Source organism: Stegodyphus dumicola, chromosome 6, assembly GCF_044657685.1.
Source record: "Stegodyphus dumicola isolate Sdum_Otavi_A_Nest chromosome 6, ASM4465768v1".
Classification (NCBI taxonomy): domain Eukaryota; kingdom Metazoa; phylum Arthropoda; class Arachnida; order Araneae; family Eresidae; genus Stegodyphus; species Stegodyphus dumicola.
Window position 1 is genome coordinate 202,753,745 of NC_140773.1, and position 20,767 is coordinate 202,774,511.

The following is a 20,767-nucleotide window of genomic DNA, read 5'->3' on the forward strand; positions in this document are numbered from 1 at the left end:
CGTTTGCAGTGGCCACGACAACATGTCCTGAGCAGTGGAAGGCTATTCTCTTTACGGATGAGTCCAGGTTTAGTCTAGAAAGCTATAATAGGCACGGAAGTGGCAGTGTCTGTGTTTGGGGTGGCATCTCTTTGGGTGGGCGCACAGACTTCCATGCTTTTCCAAGGGGAACCATGAATGCTCAGATTTATAGAGATTTATATAACATCCTTGATGCTTATGTGTGCCCATATGCCGGGGCAATAGGTGATGCTTTCATGTTACAGGACGACAATGCAAGACCACACAGGGCTTGCATTGTATATGATTATCTTCAACAGGAAACAATTATGCGCATGGAATGGCCAGCTCAATCCCCGGACTTGAATCTTATCGAGCACATTTGAGATGATTTAGAGAGACGTCTAGCTGCTCTCAGTCTGCCCCCTCAGACTCTTGCCGTGCTTGCAACAACAACATTTGCAAGAGCAATGGCTCTTGCTTCCTATGGAACTGATAGACTGGATAATTGAAAGCATCACGCATCACTGTATGTGCTGTATTGCTTATAGAGGTGACTATATTCCCTATTGAAGGTACTTTTCCTATAGCAAACTGACACCATCGATTTGTTCATTTTATACATGTGCTAATTTCTATACTACCATAATTGTCTGATAATTTATTTTTATGTTATTTGATACCTTACTATGTGTTGTATACTGTGGGTAAGTTTCATAAAATTCTACATGTAACTTTTTCAGTAATCGTGATTTTTCCTTAATTTATGATAACAAGTGTATTAAGCTTTTTGTAGAGGGGAAATTTTGATACCATTAGATCATAAATTCATTATTTCAAAAATCATGATTTCATATTTTTAATTTTACAATTTCTACGTGCCATCTTACTAGATTTAAACTGATGATCTAACATCTGGAAAAGTCCCAAATCCAGAATTGCCGAAGTCCCGACCAGCTCGGATTTCGGACTTTGTACTGTATTTACTTCTAATTCCTTGTAGCTTGAATCTCACCCATTCTTATTGTTATCTTTTCTACTCTGTAGGCCTCAAATCATGCATATCTAATTAGGGAAGGTGAATATGCAGCTGACTCAGGGAAACTAAAGAATAAATGTCGGTTCATATTCACTTTGCTGTGATGGGCCAGTTCTAATTCAGGTTCGCACAAAATTCAGCCGTAAGAAGGCAATGTTTCAGCATTACCTCTGAAGTTAATTCGTGAGGGTCTGTCTTCTCAGTAAGATGAAAACAATCATTACGTGAATGAATCTATTTTTAAATTTAGCAGAATTTGTTCTCAAAATGCAGTGAGGTAGAAGAAAACAGCATGAATATTTTTAAAATTTTCAGAGCATGGCACTAAAAAGCTAGGAGGGAAAATACACAAGGAAATACAGTATTAATAATGACTACAAATACTTTGCAATTTCAAATATTAACTTTTTTTTAATAAATTAAATTGATCAATATAACAGAGAGAACTGAAAACATCTGAGGTGCATGTAACACAGAAATACAAGCCCTCTGCTGTACGCTAGAGCAATTTGAATATCTCACTGCTGCTCATTCAACTATGGGATGTCACATACACTGCTATGTGGTGGAAAGCAAAATTTGGTTAGAGTAGACTTTAAGGTACCTCTTGTATTATGCTGAAGTGGTTGTTTCATTTATCACCAAGTTGTTGTTTCAATTATGGTAGCTTGAGTAGTTGAATGTTATGGAAACCCTATTGTGACATAATCAGGTACATGATTTTGGGAAATTTTGACTCGAAGGATGTTTGTAAGCACTTTTGTGGTGCGTGTTGGTTTTATTGTTTAGACGGTAGAATGGCTGAATGTAGTAAGATTAATTTGAAGTTTCTGTACGATTTGGAACGAAAGGGGGAAAGAGCGTTAATTGACTGGTGTGTAAATGAAGGTTTACTATTATAAGTGTCCTGTATGTAGGAAGGATATGCATCTAGTCGAACGTAAAAACCATTTAGATGGATTTTCACGGGTTTGTAGGAAGAAAGGTTCAGATGTGGCAATGCCAATATACGGTTTCGAGTTCAGATAATTTTAGGAAGTTTTTGGATGCTGTTAAGGAATTTTGTGTACCACAGACTAAAGACGAAGGAACTTTTAAATAGGGTAAGTCGATATTTGCTTTTTGTAGTGCTTAAATGTATAACATGTTTTTCTTTTTTTATCTTATTTTATTGTTTGGTTTAAAATGCAGTTTATTGAGATTATGTATTTTTTGTTTGCCTGTATTGTAGAATTGGGTGTTCCTTTGACTTTTTAAATGAAAATATATCAATGTGTACATGGACAAAGTGAAGAGAGTGCGCAATGCAAGTTTGTGCAATTTTTGGATTTTTTTTTAAGTGAAAATAGGTCGATGGGTATATGGATACCGAGTATGTGCAATTTTTAAAAACGCGCGAAGCAGTGGGTGATTCTGCCCTTTCCCCACTGAAAGAACATTCTTTTCTAGTGGAGCTTTGGCATCTTTACAACTGCTGACATAACTTGTTCACTATTAAAACTATTTGCATTCAGTTCCCATAAAATAATTCTTACAATCGAGATTTGGTTCTTTTCTATAATATAACAAAATCGATGATTTTTTACAAAAAAGAGTGTTTTTTTACAAAAAAAGGGAATTTTAGGTTTTGCACTTGCAAATATTATATACAAAAATGCAACCACAGAAAAGTAGAAACTTACCATATCAACAAGAGATGTAAATTCATCTAAACGAGTTAAGACATCTTCTATTGCGTCTTCTAACACAGCTTTCTAGAATAAAATGCAATTTTAGGACCTACTCGAGGTCTCAAATTAAATAAAGCACAGAACGAAATATTCAGACATGTTGAATTAAAAATTAAAATGAGGAATCATCTCTTTCTATTATAGTGTTACAGCCTGTATTACCATTAATAAAATCGGTATTTTTCCGTAATGCGCCTGCCACGCTTTTTGGTTCCTGTGAAAGAGGAGCTAAACATATGCCGAGAGCCAACAATAGCATTATCTCAGGACCAAGTGTGTATGTCTACTGGTGTAAACAAGAATAAAAGTACATATTATTGCAATAGTGCCGCCAAAATGGCTGGCAAGTGCATAATGGAAAAGTACAACAGAATCAAATAACTAGCATTATAAACATTTATTATGTTACAATTTAATCACGGTGAATTTGTCAGAAAATAACTAAATTTAAGCATGCATTAACCATAACAATATATTTACCTCAGCCGTTACGTCAACTTTTAAGTACTTAGAATAATCATGCGCCAAATTTGTTATTAAATTATCAAGCTTAGCTTTATCTGGAGATTTCTCATCTACGATTGGCCTCTCTTCTGTCGGCGAAAGTTCATCATCCGCCATACTTACAACGAAGCAGACTGAAATTAAAAAACGGAGTGAAGAGACTCATCTTCTTCTTATAACAAATTACTTATATATCATCACACGTTTGGAAAGAAGTCTTTTCGTAATGTCGAGAGTTCCATAGACTTCCGAATATTGTATTTCTAAGATTAACACAATTTTATAAAACTTAATACAGCAATCGGTTAGTGGTTTCCTGTTTCTTTAAAGTGTATCATGATATGCAGAAGACAGGCATGAATAGTCGTCTAATGAAAGTCACCAGAACCGAAATCGTGATAAAAATTCTGCATTTCGTGCTCCTTATCAACGAGTGTGCTCTCGATTATCCGGGCTAACGCCGCGAAAACATGTTACGGATAAATGAAAAACACGAATAATCCAAACTATTGATTATGTTTTTGTGACATTTAAAACGATATCCGCATTTCTTAAGTATTAAAAGCCCGGTCCTGTAGAATTATTCCTCTATGTTTTCCTGATCAACATTTTCGAAGAATTTTACATTTTCAATTTTTGGCATACAACTTCAGTTATTGCCTCAACTTCTTCACAGCTAGACAAATCTGCAATTTCTATATTAGGAAGAATCTTTCTATGTCAAATCAGTGTTATTGGTTTTACTTTCGACCAAAATTTTGTTACTCTGCATCCAATACAATCAACTTTTTCTAAAATTTCATAACATTCTTTACTTTTACAGAGCTTCGAACTACACGAATAGTTGAAACTAAGACGCAATTTATATGTACTTGGGCTTACACGTTCGTGCTTTTTACACACTCTCACGTTTAGCTTTAAGTGTGCGTGCGTGAGCGCAGCCACGCATAGTTAATCCGAAAACCGGGTAATCCGCACCCGGATAATCGAGAGTACACTGTACTCTTTCCACAGATTAGCACAGATACGTCTTCTTTAGTAAACTTTTTTTTTTTTTTTTTTTTGTTTGTTTTTTAAGAAGTCTGGTAAAGCCACGATTGTCTCGCTATCTTTTGAATATAAGAAAAAGAAAAACTTAAAAAAAAAAAAAGAAGAAGAAAAGAAAAAGTTTAAAATAAACTCTCTTATTAAGCGAGTGCAGATTTTTCCTCTTTCTTTCGACAATGTTTTTAGTGTTTTCTCTTTACGTCATGTCCGTTCAAACAACGAATCAACAAAAAATATTCTTATTTTGATAGTATCAAATTTTAAAAAAAATAATTTTTCGATAAATAGCGAATTCTAGCTTTAAAAGCGGTCTCGCATTCTTTATACTTATATTTGGGAAAGTTTTACACTCGTTATGAAAAATTAAAAATTTAGGAAGTTTGATTCCCGTTGAGACAAAATTTGACCAGGATATTTAATTTCCAAAATTTGCGATTTTTTATGTCATTTTCAACTTGCTTTCAGGGATCGGCTAATTAAATTAGAATAATTCGAGGAAATAAATTTAAACGAAGTGCAGCAAAAAAATTTGCATAATTTAATAGGCCGTGCAAGAAAGTCATGCGATGCCCGCATCAGACTCTTTTTTTTTTTTTTTTTTTTTTTTTTTTATAAAAATAACACCATAATGCTGCATTTAGTGAAATCAAAGTTTTCTCTCTAAAATATTAATAAAAAGATAAAAGGTATACAATTTTGTTTTCTATGTGCTCTCACAGAATTTTATTCTTAAATTCTATAGCTATCGCAAATGACTACGTACAAGTGAGCAAATTGGAGAAAAGTTAAATAAATATGCTACATCTGTTATTATATTGGCGTTATAAATTATAATTACACTGGCGTTATAAATGTTCTCTTAATTAAATTAAGTACACAAATGCTTCGAAAAGTATTAAATTGCTATTAGGAACTACACTTTGCTTTAAAAGATTGCAAAGCTAAGTAACGGAAAGAAAGATGCTTTGCGAAAAGAATATACAGCTAAGTAAAATATTGTTACGAATTTTGTACATATATAAAATTTTAATGAAATTATTGTATTTATTCTGTTAATGTAACATGAAAATCTAAAGAGATGATGCTTTGCCGGGAAAATAAAAAACAGAAACAAGTCTATTTAACATGGTGTCCGTCGATAACATCGCGGCAGGGGCATCGCGGACGGGGGCGTCGCGGGGGGGGCAGCGCAGGGCGGGGGCGTCGTGCTGCGGGGCATCGTGGGGGGGCATCGCAAAGAGAAAGCATCGCGGTACAAAGTATCGTCGTCGAAAGTGGGGCGGTCCAGGGGCTTCGCGGTTTGGGGGCGTCGTCGTCGAGGGTGTCGTGGTGAAGGGTGGAATATCTGCAAATCGTCGCGTGGCGATTGCGTCGCGGATGTGCTTTTTTCAGGTTTTGGTGATTGTAAGTGGATGTTCCCGTAGTGATTTGTGGGCGCAGGATGTGAAGGGGGATGGTTTTTACTTTCACATTTTTTTTTTATTATTAACTAATAGGTTTTTGCTGAAAAGGTGGGAAGGAGACTTAAGCATAGAAAACTAAATGCAACTTATAGATTATACTTTTCATGAAAAATTACCAGTGAAAACTTTACAAAAAATGATTTATTAATAGCCTTTGTTAGTTAACTATGTCGGTTTAAAATTCTATTAAGTGCTATAAGTTGCGTTAGTTTTCTATGCTTAAGTTTCTTTTTTGTTTTCTCAGCAAGGATTTGTTGATTAATAAAAAATGTGAAAGTAAGGATTGTCCTTCTTTCCATCTTTGTGCTCGCGGGTCGTTGCGCGAATGTCCATGTATAGTTGTTGAAGTCTGAAGGGGGCATGTTTGCGATGTTGTCGTCGTGCGATGGTTTGTGGATACTTTGTTTTTTGCCACGATGTTTTCGACGACGTTTTTGAACCGCGATGTTTTTCAGCCGCTTTGTTTTCGACGACGATGTTTTGTACAGTCGGTCACAAAAGTATTCGAACACCGGTACCCATTCAGAAAATTTACTTTTCCGTTGAGAAACAAAATTGTCTCCAGAGTCCATCTTGGTTCGATAGAAAAAGAAAACAAAAGGATGGCTAATGTCCGAAATTGGCTAGGTGCATGAAACAAAATACAACATGACCTATCTGGGTGAGATGGGAAACAAAATGGCTGCTCACCTGATCCATTATTGCGCTCATAGAAAACTCAAAGTGTGGCTGCGGCTCGTCTTGGTTCGCGAAGAGTGAAAACCCAAAACGGTCTGTAGTGTCTATCTTTGTTGGATGAGAAAATAAAAGGATGGCTCATGTCCAATTTATTTAGGTGTGGGAAAAAATATAACGTGACCTATCTGGATGAGATGTCTCCAGCGATCCAGTATAGACTTTTTCCCCATCTGCAATAGGTGACATCTATAAACAATTTTATTGAAATCTCCTCGAAATATAAGAAACAGCTAGCTCGTGAAATTGTAAGGTATTCCCAAAAAATTCCACTTCTTGAAGAAGGAAAAACATCCTAGATGCAGCTGAGGTAGAGAGAGAAAAAGCATGTTGCACCATGGAGAGCCCGCACGGTTCTGAACAGAAAACGTGGAATGCTTTTATAGAAAAGAGTTGAAAGTGAAAGTAAAAGCCGATTGGAAATTTTTCACTTGGTTGCCGACTGAGAAAAAATTTTCAGAGCTCAGAAAAAAAATTCTGAGATGTAAAAAAAAAAAAAAAAAAACTTTTTGTTAATTTTTATCATGTCTTCTAGACATGATAAAAATTAACCCTACCCCCCTTTTGTGTGGGAATGTTGTCTCACTGTTTCTAAAAATAGACCATGACTCATTCTAGGAATTATATGTTTTAGAAAGGATGAGTCATGGTCTTTCGGTTTCTCCATTCCAAAGTAAACAAAGTGAAGACATCAAATTAATAGAAAAAAGGAAGATTTTTTTTTTTTTTTTTTTTCAGCTCTGGAAATATTTTTCCCATTCGACAGCCAAGAAATATTTCCAGCCAATATGATTTCATTTTTACTTTCACTTTCAATTCATTTCTTATATCTATAAGAACATTTCATGTTTCTGTTCAGATCAGTGTGGGTTGTTCAAGATGCAGCAACTCTACTCCATCCCACAACCAGGAAAAAAAAAGATGTTCTTTCATGATGAATTCTTTTGGCTTTCCAAAACAATGATGACATGATGATTGTAATACATTTCTGTTCTCATGTCCCATGATTGAACTCAGAATTATTTCCAGAACTCTGAGAATTTTTCCTAGTCAGCTCGATGAACCAAATTTCGTATATTTATTTTTTAAGCCACTCGAGTTTCGACTTCCCATCCGTGTGTGCTGTGCATTCAACCTAGACACACATTCCCTGAGCTCTAAGAAAATGTTTCCCAGCCCACTCAATCGCTGAAATCAATTAAAAACAAATTCTTTCATACATTTTTAAAGCTCAAGCGTGTTAGCTGTCATGGAAAGAACCTTTTTATCCCTGAGCTCTAAGAAAATGTTTCCCAGCCCACTCAATCGCTGAAATGGATTAAAAATAAATTCGTTCCTATATTTTTAAAGCTCAAGCATGTTAGCTCTCATGAAAAGGGCCTTTTTTTCCCCAGCCCACTCAATAGCTGAAATGAATTAAAAACAAATTCTTTCATACATTTTTAAACCTCAAGAGTGTTAGTTCTCATGGAAAGAGCCTTTTTTTCCCCTGAGCTCTAAGAAAATGTTTCCCAGTCCACTCAATCGCTGAAATGGATTAAAAACAAATTCTTTCATATATTTTTAAAGCTCAAGCGTGTTAGCTGTCATGGAAAGGGCCTTTTTTTTTACCCCAGCCCACTCAATCGCTGAAATGGATTAAAAATAACTTCTTTCATACATTTTTAAAGCTCAAGAGTGTTAGCTGTCATAGAAACTGAAATTTATGTCATGGTTTGTGTCTCACACGTCGTCAACGGTATGGTTTGAAGTGAAAATTGAAAACCCGGTATGAAAAATCTCTTTAAGTTCACTTTAGAAGAAGCTGTGGGATAGAGAGATTTCGTCATGGAAAAATGTCTTTCAATGTCTTTCAATGTCCGTCATTCAAAAATGTCTTTCAATATCATGACATCTCCTTTCAAATAGGATTGAAGGATTTTTCTTAACTATGTTGAAAACTATGTTGAACTATGTTGAAATCTTTTTGCATCCAAACCACGGATGGGAAATTCTGATTCATGGATGGATCATCCAATTTCGCTAGAACCTGATAAACGGTTGCTGATGAAATCCAAACGAGGGGTCCTAGCTTTTCAAACGGGAAACATTTTTCCCTAAACAGAAGAATGATTTCTATTCTGTGAGACATTAAAAAGTGGAAAGAAACTTGTGTTCACAGAAGCTCTTTCTAGAAGAATGTTCCTGGGTCCAGATGAGATAGAGAAAGAGAAAAAGCATGTTGCACCTTGGATAGCCCGCACGGTTCTGAACAGAAAACGTGGAATACTTTCATAGAAAAGCGATGAAAGTGAAAGTAAAAGCCAAATCGTCTTGGCTGGAAAATTTTCACTTGGTTGCCGACTGGGAAAAAATTTTCAGAGCTCAGAAAAAAAATCTGAGATGTAAAAAAAAAAAAAAAAAACTTTTTGTTAATTTTTATCATGTCTTCTAGACATGATAAAAACTAACCCTACCTCCCTTTTGTGTGGGAATGTTGTCTCACTGTTTCTAAAAATAGACCATAACTCATTCTAGGAATTATATGTTTTAGAAAGGATGAGTCATAGTCTTTGGGTTTCTCCATTCCAAAGTAAACAAAGTGAAGACATCAAATTAATAGAAAAAAAGGAAGAGGTTTTTTTTTTTTTTTCAGCTCTGGAAATATTTTTCCCATTCGACAGCCAAGAAATATTTCCAGTCAATACAATTTCATTTTTACTTTCACCTTCAGTTCATTTCTTATATCTATAAAACCATTTCATATTTCTGTTCAGATCAGTGTGGGTTGTTCAAGATGCAGCAACTCTACTCCATCCCACAACCAGGAAAAAAAGATGTTCTTTCATGAGGAATTCTTTTGGCTTTCGAAAACAACGATGACATGATGATTGTAATATATTTCTGTTCTCATGTCCGATGCTTGAAATCAGAATTATTTCCAGAGATCTGAGAATTTTTTCTAGTCACTCGATGACCCAAATTTCGTATATTTATTTAAGCCACTCGAGTTTCGACTTCCCATCTGTGTGTGCTGTGCATTCAACCTGCAGACACATTCCCTGAGCTCTAAGAAAATTTTCCGAGCCCACTCAATCGCTGAAATGGATTAAAAATAAATTGTTTCATACATTTTTAAAGCTCAAGCGTGTTAGGTGTCATGGAAAGAGCCTTTTTTCCCCTGAGCTCTAAGAAAATGTTTCCCAGCCCCCTCAATCGCTGAAATGGATTAAAAATAAATTCGTTCATACATTTTTAAAGCTCAAGAGTGTTAGGTATCATGGAAAGAGCTTTTTCTTTTCACAGCCCACCCAATCGCTGAAATGGATTAAAAATAAATTCTTTCATACATGTTTAAAGCTCAAGCGTGTTAGCTGTCATGGAAAGAGCCTCTTTTTCCCAGCCCACTCAATCGCTGAAACGGATCAAAAATAAATTCTTTCATACATTTCTTTAAACCTCAAGACTCTTAGCTGTCATGGAAACTGAAATTTATGTCACGGTTTGTGTGTCACACGTCGTCAACGGTATGATTTGAGGTGAAAATTGAAAACCCGGTATGAAAAATCTCTTTAACCTCACTTTAGAAGAAGGTGTGGGATAGAGAGATTTCGTCATGGGAAAATATCTTTCATGTCCGTCGATGAAATCCAAACGAGGGGTCCTAGCTTTTCAAATGGGAAACATTTTCCCCTAAACGGAGGAATGATTTCTATTCTGTGAGACGTCAAAAATTGGAAAAAAGCTTGTGTTCACAGAAGCTCTTTCTAGAAGAATGTTCCTGGGTCCAGATGAGATAGAGAAAGAGAAAAAGCATGTTGCACCTTGGATAGCCCGCACGGTTCTGAACAGAAAACGTGGAATACTTTTATAGAAAAGCGATGAAAGTGAAAGTAAAAGCCAAATCGTCTTGGCTGGAAAATTTTCACTTGGTTGCCGACTGGGAAAAAATTTTCAGAGCTCTGAAAAAAAATCTGAGATGTAAAAAAAAAAAAAAAAAAAAAAAAAAAAAAAAAAAAAAAAAAAATTTTTGTTAATTTTTATCATGTCTTCTAGACATGATAAAAATTAACCCTACCTCCCTTTTGTGTGGGAATGTTGTCTCACTGTTTCTAAAAATAGACCATAACTCATTCTAGGAATTATATGTTTTAGAAAGGATGAATCATAGTCTTTGGGTTTCTCCATTCCAAAGTAAACAAAGTGAAGACATCAAATTAATAGAAAAATGGAAGAGTTTTTTTTTTTTTTTTTTTTCAGCTCTGGAAATATTTTTCCCATTCGACAGCCAAGAAATATTTCCAGCCAATATGATTTCATTTTTACTTTCACTTAATTTCTTATATCTATAAAAACATTCCACATTTCTGTTCAGATCAGTGTGGGTTGTTGACGATGCAACATCTCTACCTCATCTCACAACCAGGAAGAAAATATGTTGTTCCATGAGGAATTGTTTTGTCTTTCGAAAACCACGATGGCGTGATGATTGTAATATATTTCTGTTCTAATCCGTGGGGTTTGTAGAAAATACATTCTCGGTACGCAATCCCCCACCCAGGAAGAACAGAAAATGTTTTAAAAGGAATACTTTTTGCCTGACTTTTGAAAAAAACAATGATCACAGGGCTGTTGGGATAAGATTGAGAACCCATGATGATGTTGTGCGATGGGGCTAATCTTTTTTACTTAAACGGATCTTCTTCTAAACATCCAAGGTATGATTGTTGCCCTAGATGAAAGAAAACAATACTTTTTTTCTTTTTTACAAGAAAAGTATCCTCAATAATGTTACTGAAAAGATTAAAGCGATATTTTGTCATAGAACTATTGGACCGCTCGTCTATAGTCATGTTGCACCTTGGACAGCCCGCACGGTTCTGAACAGAAAACGTGGAATACTTATATAGAAAAGAGTTGAAAGTGAAAGTAAATCGCGTTGGCTGGAAACATTTCTGTTGGCTGTCGACTGGGGAAAAAATTCTCAGAGCTCAGAAAAAAATTCTGAGATGAAAAAAAAAAAAAAATCTTTTTGTTAATTTTTATCATGTCTTCTAGACATGATAAAAATTAACTCTACCCCCTTTTGTCTGGGAATGTTGTCTCACCCTTTCTAAAAATAGACCATGTATACCAATATACTACAAACGGACTTGAACGCGTGTTCTCAGTATGTAGCTATACAAATTTGAAGGTAAAATTAAAAAAAAAGACATCTTTTTGGGGAAAAGGGAGTAAATTTGTATAGGAATATACTACAAACGGAATTTAAGGCCTGTTTTCAGTATATAGCTATACAAATTGGAAGGTAAAAAAAAATAAAAAAAAGACATCTTTTTTTTTCGGAGGAGGGAAGGCAGTGAATTTGTATAGGAATATACTACAAACGGACTTTAAAGCCTGTTTTCAGCATATAGCTATACAAATTGGAAGGTAAAAAAAAATAAAAAAAAAGACATCTTTTTTTTTCGGGGGGGAAGGCAGTGAATTTTTATAGGAATATACTACAAACGGACTTTAAAGCCTGTTTTCAGCATATAGCTATACAAATTGGAAGGTAAAAAAAATAAAAAAAAAGACATCTTTTTTTTTCGGGGGGGAAGGCAGTGAATTTTTATAGGAATATACTACAAACGGACTTTAAAGCTTGTTTTCAGCATATAGCTATACAAATTGGAAGGTAAAAAAAATAATAAAAAAGACATCTTTTTTTTTTCGGGAAATTAAGTGAATTTGTATAGGAATATACTACAAACTGACTTTAATGCCTGTTTTCAGTATATAGCTATACAAATTGGAAGGTAAAAAAATAAAAAAAAGATATCTTTTTTGGGGAAAAGGAGTAAATTTGTATAGAAATATACTACAAGAACATCAATAAAAGAACATCATGGGTCCAAGAATTGAAACTGAAAGTCCAAAAACGAAATGTTAACGACTGGGAAGAAAATTTTCAAAGCTGAAAAAAGATTAAAAAAAAAAAAGAATACTTCCTTTTTCTTTCTTAATTTGATGTCTTCATTCTTTTGACCTTGTAGAAATAAAAAAAGTGAAGACATCAAATTAAGAAAGAAAAAAGGTTTTTTTTTTTTTTTTTTTTTTTTTTTTAATGTGTTAAAATTTTTCCAGAGCTCTGAGAATTTTTCCCAGTCGGTTTCTAGAAGCAACTCGTTAATGTATTTAAACCACTTGCGTTTCAGTTTCAGATCAGTCTGTGCTGTGCACTCAACGTGGATACACGCTTCTCACTCTCCTGGGAAGAGCTTCTGTGAAGGTATGTGAACATTTTTTTCTTACTCTTTTGTATTTCATAGACTACAAATATTTATTGAGTCACCCATTTTATAGAAATGTATTCTTATTTCCTTTCAATACTTTGAGGTAGGGTAATATTTTTCCCCGTGCTACTGTTTTTGCTTTTCAAGGCTAGAAATGTTTTACTCAATAGCTGTTTTTATAGAATACATGCTATTATTTCGTATACTGATATATTTTGTGAAACTTTAACAAATCCTTTTCAACAAAGCAAGATCATGTGATCCACAGCTGGCTAGACCCGTCAGTGTAATCGGATCACGATTGTTCCATCATATACTGATATATTTTGTGAAACTTTAACAAATTCCTTTCAAGAAGCCAAGATCTCGTGATCCACAGCTGGCTAGACACGTCAGTGTAATTGGATCACGATTGTTCCATCCTATACTGATATATTTTGTGAAACTTTAACAAATTCCTTTCAAGAAGCCAAGATCTCGTGATCCACAGCTGGCTAGACTCGTCAGTGTAATTGGATCACGATTGTTCCATCATATACTGATATATTTTGTGAAACTTTAACAAATTCCTTTCAAGAAGCCAAGATCTCATGATCCACAGCTGACTCCATTAGTCAGGAAAAACGGATCACGATTTTATCAATCGTATACTGATATATTTTGTGAAACTTTAACAAATCCCTTTCAACAGGGCAAGATCACGTGATCCATAGCTGGCTAGAGCAGTCAGGATCAATGGATCACGATGGTTCCCTCGTATACTGATATATTTTGTGAAACTTTAACAAGGCAAGATCTCGTGATCCACAGCTGGCTAGACTAGTCAGGATTAACGGATCACGATTTTATCAATCGTATACTGATATATTTTGTGAAACTTCTTTAACAAATCCTTTTCAAGAAGGCAAGATCTCGTGATCCACAGCTGGCTAGAGCAGTCAGTATAATCGGATCACGACTGTTCCCTCGTATACTGATATATTTTGTGAAATTTTAACAAATGACTTTCAAGAAGGCAAGATCTCGTGATCCAGAAATGACTCAATCAGTCAGGATTAACGGATCACGATTGTTCTATTGTATACTGATATATTTTGTGAAACTTCTTTAACAAATGATTTTCAAGAAGGCAAGATCTCGTGATCCACAGCTGACTAGACTTGTCAGAATTAACGGATCACGATTGTTCCATTGTATACTGATATATTTTGTGAAACTTCTTTAACAAATGACTTTCAAAAAGGCAAGATCTCGTGATCCACAGCTGACTAGACCCGTCAGAATTAACGGATCACGATAGTTCCATTGTATACTAATATATTTTGTGAAACTTTAACAAATCCTTTTCAAAAAAGGCAAGGTCTTGTGATCCACAGCTGACTCCATCAGTCAGGATAACGGATCACGATGGTTCCATCTTATACTGATATATATTTTGTGAAACGTTAACAAATGACTTTCAAGAAGGCAAGATCATGTGATTCAATAGAATTGTTCAATCGTATACTGGTATATTCTGATAAAACAACAGAATGATCCAATTTTGAATACGATCCCAATATGTTTTTATAAAATCCATTTCATATTTTGTTAAACGTGAACGACTGACTTTCAAGCTGGCTGCATGGGTGTTTTTTTTTCGTGGTTTTTCCCCATGTGTAACGTGAATACGAGCCAGTTTCCCTTCCAAAGTCCTCCACGAAGGCATTTCTTAAGGCAAATAGCCCTCAAATGCTTTACCGTCCTCCGAATCGACTTGACCTCTCTCCAACTTCCACGGTGTCATTTGAACGATCGAGTCGGCTGTTGGAAAAAAATGTCTGACAGCTGAAAACAATATCTCCACACACCTTCACAAAACCTATTTCCAGGAGGAAGAAGCGTGTATTCAGCTCCAGTGCACAGCACAGACTGATTTAAAGCTGAAACGCGAGTGGTTTAAATAGATGAGAACCCTCTATAGAAATAATTTGAATATATCTGGTTTTGTGAATAAAGCCGACTGGGAAAAAAATTCTCAGAGCTCAGAAAAAAATTTCTGAGATGTAAAAAAAAAAAAAAAAAAAAAAAAAAAAAAAAAAAAAAAAACTTTTTGTTAATTTTTATCATGTCTTCTAGACATGATAAAAATTAACTCCCTTCTCTTTTTGTCTGGGAATGTTGTCTCACTTTCTAAAAATAGACTATGACTCATTCTTGTGGAATTCTGTTGGGATTTTACTTTCGATTGGCTTTTGACTTTGTTTCAATTCCCCAGTTATCTATAAAAGCATTCCGCGTTTCACTTCAGATCCGTGTGGGCTGTGGAGGAGGCAACACGTCTCTCTCTTTACCCAATCTCATGATATTCTTTAAGAATTTCTTAGCCATTTGTCAAAGAAGGGGACTATAATTGAAGAATTTATGAATTTGGTAACATGTCACCCATGGCAAATCTAAAATCTTGGAAGTGGCTACTGGAAAACCCCGCTCTGATTATAATTCTGAGTTCTAGCATGGGACATTTTTTAAATCAATAAGCTAAACTATTTTTCTAGTCTCATATTCTCTCGTGACTAGGGTTCCAGATTTGGGTAGAGAGAGACATGTTGCCTCATCAACAGCGCGCACTGTTCTGAACAGAAACGTGGAATGCTTTTATAGAAAAGTGAAGAGTTGAAAGTGAAAGTCGAAAAACGAAATGGGATCGGCTAGGAAAAATTTCTCAGAGCTCAGGAAAAAAAAATTTTGAGATGTAAAAAAAAAAAAAAAAATCTTTTTGTTAATTTTTATCATGTCGAAGACATGATAAAAATTAAATCCCTTCTCTTTTTGTCCGGGAATGTTGTCTCACTCTTTCTAAAAATAGACCATGACTCATTCTTTCTAAAGAATAGAATTCCAAGAAAAGATTGGATGAGTCATGGTCTATTTTTAGAAAGTGGGAGACAACATTCCCATACAAAAGGGGGGTGAGTTAATTTTTTATCATGTCTAGAAGACATGATAAAAATTAACAAAAAGTTTTTTTTTTTATTTTTTTTTTACATCTCATAATTTTTTTTCTGAGGTCTGAAAATATTTTCCCAGCCGATCTCATTTCGTTTTTCGACTTTCACTTTCAACTCTTCTCTTTTCTATAAAAGTATTTCGAGTTTCTGTTCAGAACACTGTGGGCTGTTGAAAAGGCAACACGTCTCCCTCTCTACATTAATTGGGAATCCAAGATGTTCTAAAGAAGAATTCTTTGAGAATCTCTTAACCTTTCTGAACTTTAGACGAGCTAGCTGGATATTTCTTCATTTCTTTTTCAAGTATGGGTTCAAAGGATTCTTTTAAATAGTTGCAAGTAAGACGTTGTATTATTTTCTGTTGATCATGAATCTATTAAAAAATTTCAATGCCTAATTTTAGGGCTACCTATACCCGGCATGATTCATATGTTTTACTCTACGTTTTAGATAAGACCCTCTCTTAAAAACATGATTTTCCTATTCAAAGTTGAAATGAGTTTCCAAAAGCATGATCCTTTTAAAAAAAACATGTGTGTTTGTGTAGGTGTGGTGGGATGGTTAGCTTTCTTTCTTACGAGATAGTCATCTCCACGAGATGTGTTTTGGATATCTTCTCCAGTCTGTCTCTTTACCCAATCTCATGATATTCTTTAAGAATTTCTTAGCCATTTGTCAAAGAAGGGGACTATAATTGAAGAATTTATGAATTTGGGAACATGTCACCATGGCAAATCTAAAATCTTGGCACTGGATACTGGAAAGCCCCGCTCTGATTATAATTCTGAGTTCTAGCATGGGACATTTTTTAGATCAATAAGCTAAACTATTTTTCTAGTCTCATATTCTCTCGTGACTAGGGTTCTAGATTTGGGTAGAGAGAGACATGTTGCCTCATCAACAGCCCGCACTGTTCTGAACAGAAACGCGGAATGCTTTTATAGAAAAGTGAAGACTTGAAAGTGAAAGTCGAAAAACGAAATGGGATCGGCTAGGAAAAATTTCTCAGAGCTCAGAAAAAAAAAATTTTGAGATGTTAAAAAAAAAAAAAAAAAAAAAAAAAACAATCTTTTTGTTAATTTTTATCATGTCTTCTAGACATGATAAAAATTAACTCCCTTCTCTTTTTGTCTGGGAATGTTGTCTCCCACTTTCTAAAAATAGACCATGACTCATCCTTTCTAAATAATAGAATTCCAAGAAAAGATTGGGTTCTGGTCTATTTTTAGAAACGGTAAGACAACATTCCCAGATAAAAGGGGGATGAGTTAATTTTTATCATGTCTAGAAGACATGATAAAAATTAACAAAAAGTTTTTTTTTTTTTTTTTTTTTTTTTTTTTTTTTTTTTTTTTTTTTTTTACATCTCAGAATTTTTTTCTGAGCTCTGAAAATATTTTCCCAGCCGATCTCATTTCGCTTTTCGACTTTCACTTTCAACTCTTCTCTTTTCTATAAAAGTATTTCGAGTTTCTGTTCAGAACACTGTGGGCTGTTGAAAAGGCAACACATCTCCCTCTCTACATTAATCGGGAATCCAAGATGTTCTTAAGAAGAATTCTTTGAGAATCTCTTAACCTTTCTGAACTTTAGACGAGCTAGCTGGATGTTTCTTCATTTCTTTTTCAAGTATAGGTTCAAAGGATTCTTTTAAATAGTTGCAAGTAAGACCTTGTATTATTTTCTGTTGATCATGAATCTATTAAAAAATTTCAATGCCTAGTTTTAGGGCTATCTATACCCGGCATGATTCATATGTTTTACTCTACGTTTTAGATAAGACCCTCTCTTAAAAACACGATTTTCCTATTCAAAGTTGAAATGAGTTTCTAAAAGCATGATTCTTTAAAAAAAAACATGTGTGTTTGTGTAGGTGTGGTGGGACGGTTAGATTTCTTCTCTTACGAGATAGTCATCTCCACCCTCTCGTGGTCGCTGAAATCTCGTGATGGCTCAAGTGAAAAGGGTTCGTTTATTTTGACTCACAACCACGTTATATTTTTTTGGATATCTCCTCCAACGACTCGTGGAACTCTTTTCCCTGAAATCAGGTATGTTTAGCAGTGCACGCCCTCTGAAGTGAAGCTCGGAATACTTTGACAAATCCTGTCGAGTGGATTCTGAAACCATTTTTAAAGGATCTCAGAGAAACACCCATGAAGACTATACCAACGTGTCGTTTTTCAGAAAGCATGAAGGTGGTTCATGGTGAGAGATGAGATGGTAAAATAGTTTTTTTTCTTAGAAAGTTGAAAAAATGGAGAGTAGTAAGACACAGTCTCTTTTTTCGAAATTGAGTAGGAGGGTCATTTTGAGATGAGCTGGAAAATATTTTCTGAGAGATTTGAAAAAAAAATTTTAAAAATAAAAAAATATATATATTATATAATATATATATTATATAATATATATTATAAATACTTTTGTTCATTTTTATCATGTCTGAAGACATGATAAAAATGAACGACATCGCTCTTTTTTCTTTGAAACCTCTCTCAACCTATCTCGTCCTGTTTCTCAAGTAACATTCCTTTCCTGAAAAGCTAATTTCTTTAGAAACCTGAGACTCCTTTCCTGAAAAGTTAATTTCTTTAGACACGTAAGACAGCAGGTAGAGACATACTTCGAACCAAAAAGAGAGTAGAGATCCTTTTGAATAATGTCGAATAGACAAAAGACGGCTAGCCATTTCCGTTCTATGCTTTTTTTCCTAGGGACGATCCACGAAAGGGTCCTCTTTTGTTCACGACCCGTGGTTAACCCATGAATTAAACACGTAGGCTCGAAACTTTCTAACATCTCTACCTCCACGGTGCAGTTTGAAAGGAAGGTGACCCACCCATCACCCCAGCTATGAAATGAAACGTCAAAACAGTGCACACGTTCTAGAATAAGAACCCTTGTAGACATTTGGGGGCTCTACAGCACAGACTCAACAGAAACAAAACGATAAAAACTTTCATACATCCCAGAGAGTGGATGCTTAAAAATAAGGTGATGTCTCGTCGATCAAATCAGCTGTAAATAAATGTCTAAGAGCTGTGAAGAATGGATGGTCTACCTTCACAAAAGCTCTTTCTAGGAGGGAAAAATGTGTATCCAATCAGAATACACAGCACAGACTGATGTTAAGTCGAAACTGGAGTGATTTCAATACACAAGTATGAATTCGTTCTAATAACCCTTTAGATATGTCTCGTTTGACTCATCGAGTCGAGGGGGGAAAACATTGACGTGTTGCCTTTCCAACAGCCCACACCCCCCATAGCACAAAACATCCTCAGGATGTCCTATTTAAGTCGCAATATCCCGGGACATACTTAGGATGTCCTAAGGATGTTGATTCTCAGATGTCCTGAGGAGATCGTAATTTAACATCCTGAGGATGTCTTATTTAAGTCCCTATGTCCCGGGATATGACAGGATGTCCTGAAGATGTTGATTCTCAGATGTCCTGAGGAGTTCATCAATTTCACATCCTGAGGACATTCATTCTGCATTGTCCGGAGGACTTTCGTTGTCAAACATTTTGAGGATATTTGTTCTCGAATTTACCAGTTTTAATTTTTTGACATTGCACATCTGAAACTTGCACATTATTTTATTTTTCATATGTATTTTACGAAGTTGTTTCTAAATGCTGTACATTAAAAATATTGATATGATTGATGATTTATTCTTGTTATTTTGTTATTAATTTTAACTGCTATTTTTTCTGACGTTTTTAAAAATTTATTTAGTCATGGAAAAGATTTTTTTTAATGGATTAGCATTTTCTAGAATATTTGCAAAATTCTAGATAACATATATTTTTTTTTATAAAAAATGTATAAATTACATGTATAATTACTTACAGATTACAAACCCTACTACAAATATAGGTAAAATTAGATATAGATATATTTAATTACGGAAACGAATTTTTTTTTAAATTTGGGTATAGAGACATTAGGTATTTTTTTGGAAGCAGGAAACATGAAAAATTAGCAACTGCCTTCGCCGGGAATCGAAGGACGGACCTCTGGAATACCGGCCCAGTGTGCAGAACCACTACACCACGAAGACGCGCTAGGTGTGGTGGTGGTGTATTTAATTATGCCAAAGCACACTAGGGCTATCTGCCTATGGGGAGGGATGTCTTCGTGGAGGACTTTCTAAGGGAAACTGGCTCGTATACACGTTACACGTGGGGAAAACCACGAAAACACCCATGCAGCCAGCCCGTTCGCGGGATTCGAACCTCGGATCGCACTACCAGGGTTCAGCGACTTTACCGCTCGGCCGCTGGTGGGCCGAAGACACGCTAGGAAAGCGGGAGAAATACCTTATATTACTTCTCTTTTTAAAGGCCGACATTTTTTTAAGGGGATCCAATAAATAAATCCTGGGTGTGGATATACCTCATCCCACACCTTTTTAGTTCGGGCGCCACTGTAGAGACATTAGGATTTTTTGGGAAGCCGTAGAGATGAAAAATTAGCAACCGCCTTCGCCGTGAATCGAACCACGGACCTCTGAAATACCGGCCCAGCGTGCAGAACTATTACACCACGAAGGCACGCTAGGAGAGCGGGAGAAATACCTCATAAGGAAAATTTTTTTCCTCTAATTACAGGACAGAAAATGTTTTTCAATCGCGCGATCTGTTATTGATATTGAATTACAGTCGTGCGATAATTTCGCAGTAAAGATACATCTCTGATGACTATCCAAGATTCTAGAAACTTTGGTCTTATATAGAAATGGTCGTCTTATAGAAATAATGCTTAATATCAATATTTATTTATAATCTCAGAACTATTGGTCACTTTCAGAAGTGGTCGTTTGAGAGGCGATATTCTATATATTTATTTACTGATACTCTCAGATTCCAAAATTTGCTTATATTCTCAGAAATATTGGATGGAAGGTGGTCTTCCCATACATGCAAAATTTTACATTTCATTAAAAATGAATTCGGCATTATTTAACTATTTCCCTATTAATTAATTAATTAGATAAA

General features: G+C 35.1%; 1 protein-coding gene across 3 annotated transcripts in view; it reads right to left on the minus strand.

Annotated features, from left to right (window-relative positions):
* Blos4 (biogenesis of lysosome-related organelles complex 1 subunit 4) overlaps nucleotides 1-20,767 on the minus strand; it is a 56,261-nt gene that overhangs the window by 28,365 nt on the left and 7,129 nt on the right. Inside the window, exons 1-2 of one of the 3 annotated variants that reach the window (XM_035363381.2) lie at nucleotides 3,250-3,684; nucleotides 2,722-2,793 (exon numbers count right to left, since the gene is read on the minus strand). In XM_035363381.2, coding sequence (XP_035219272.2) covers nucleotides 2,722-2,793; nucleotides 3,250-3,390 — 213 coding nt within the window. In that variant the 5' untranslated portion in view covers nucleotides 3,391-3,684. Of the gene's footprint in view, nucleotides 1-2,721; nucleotides 2,794-3,249; nucleotides 3,716-20,767 lie in introns of those variants that run through there. The other 2 variants (XM_085819365.1, XM_085819366.1) reach the window with 2 other exon arrangements.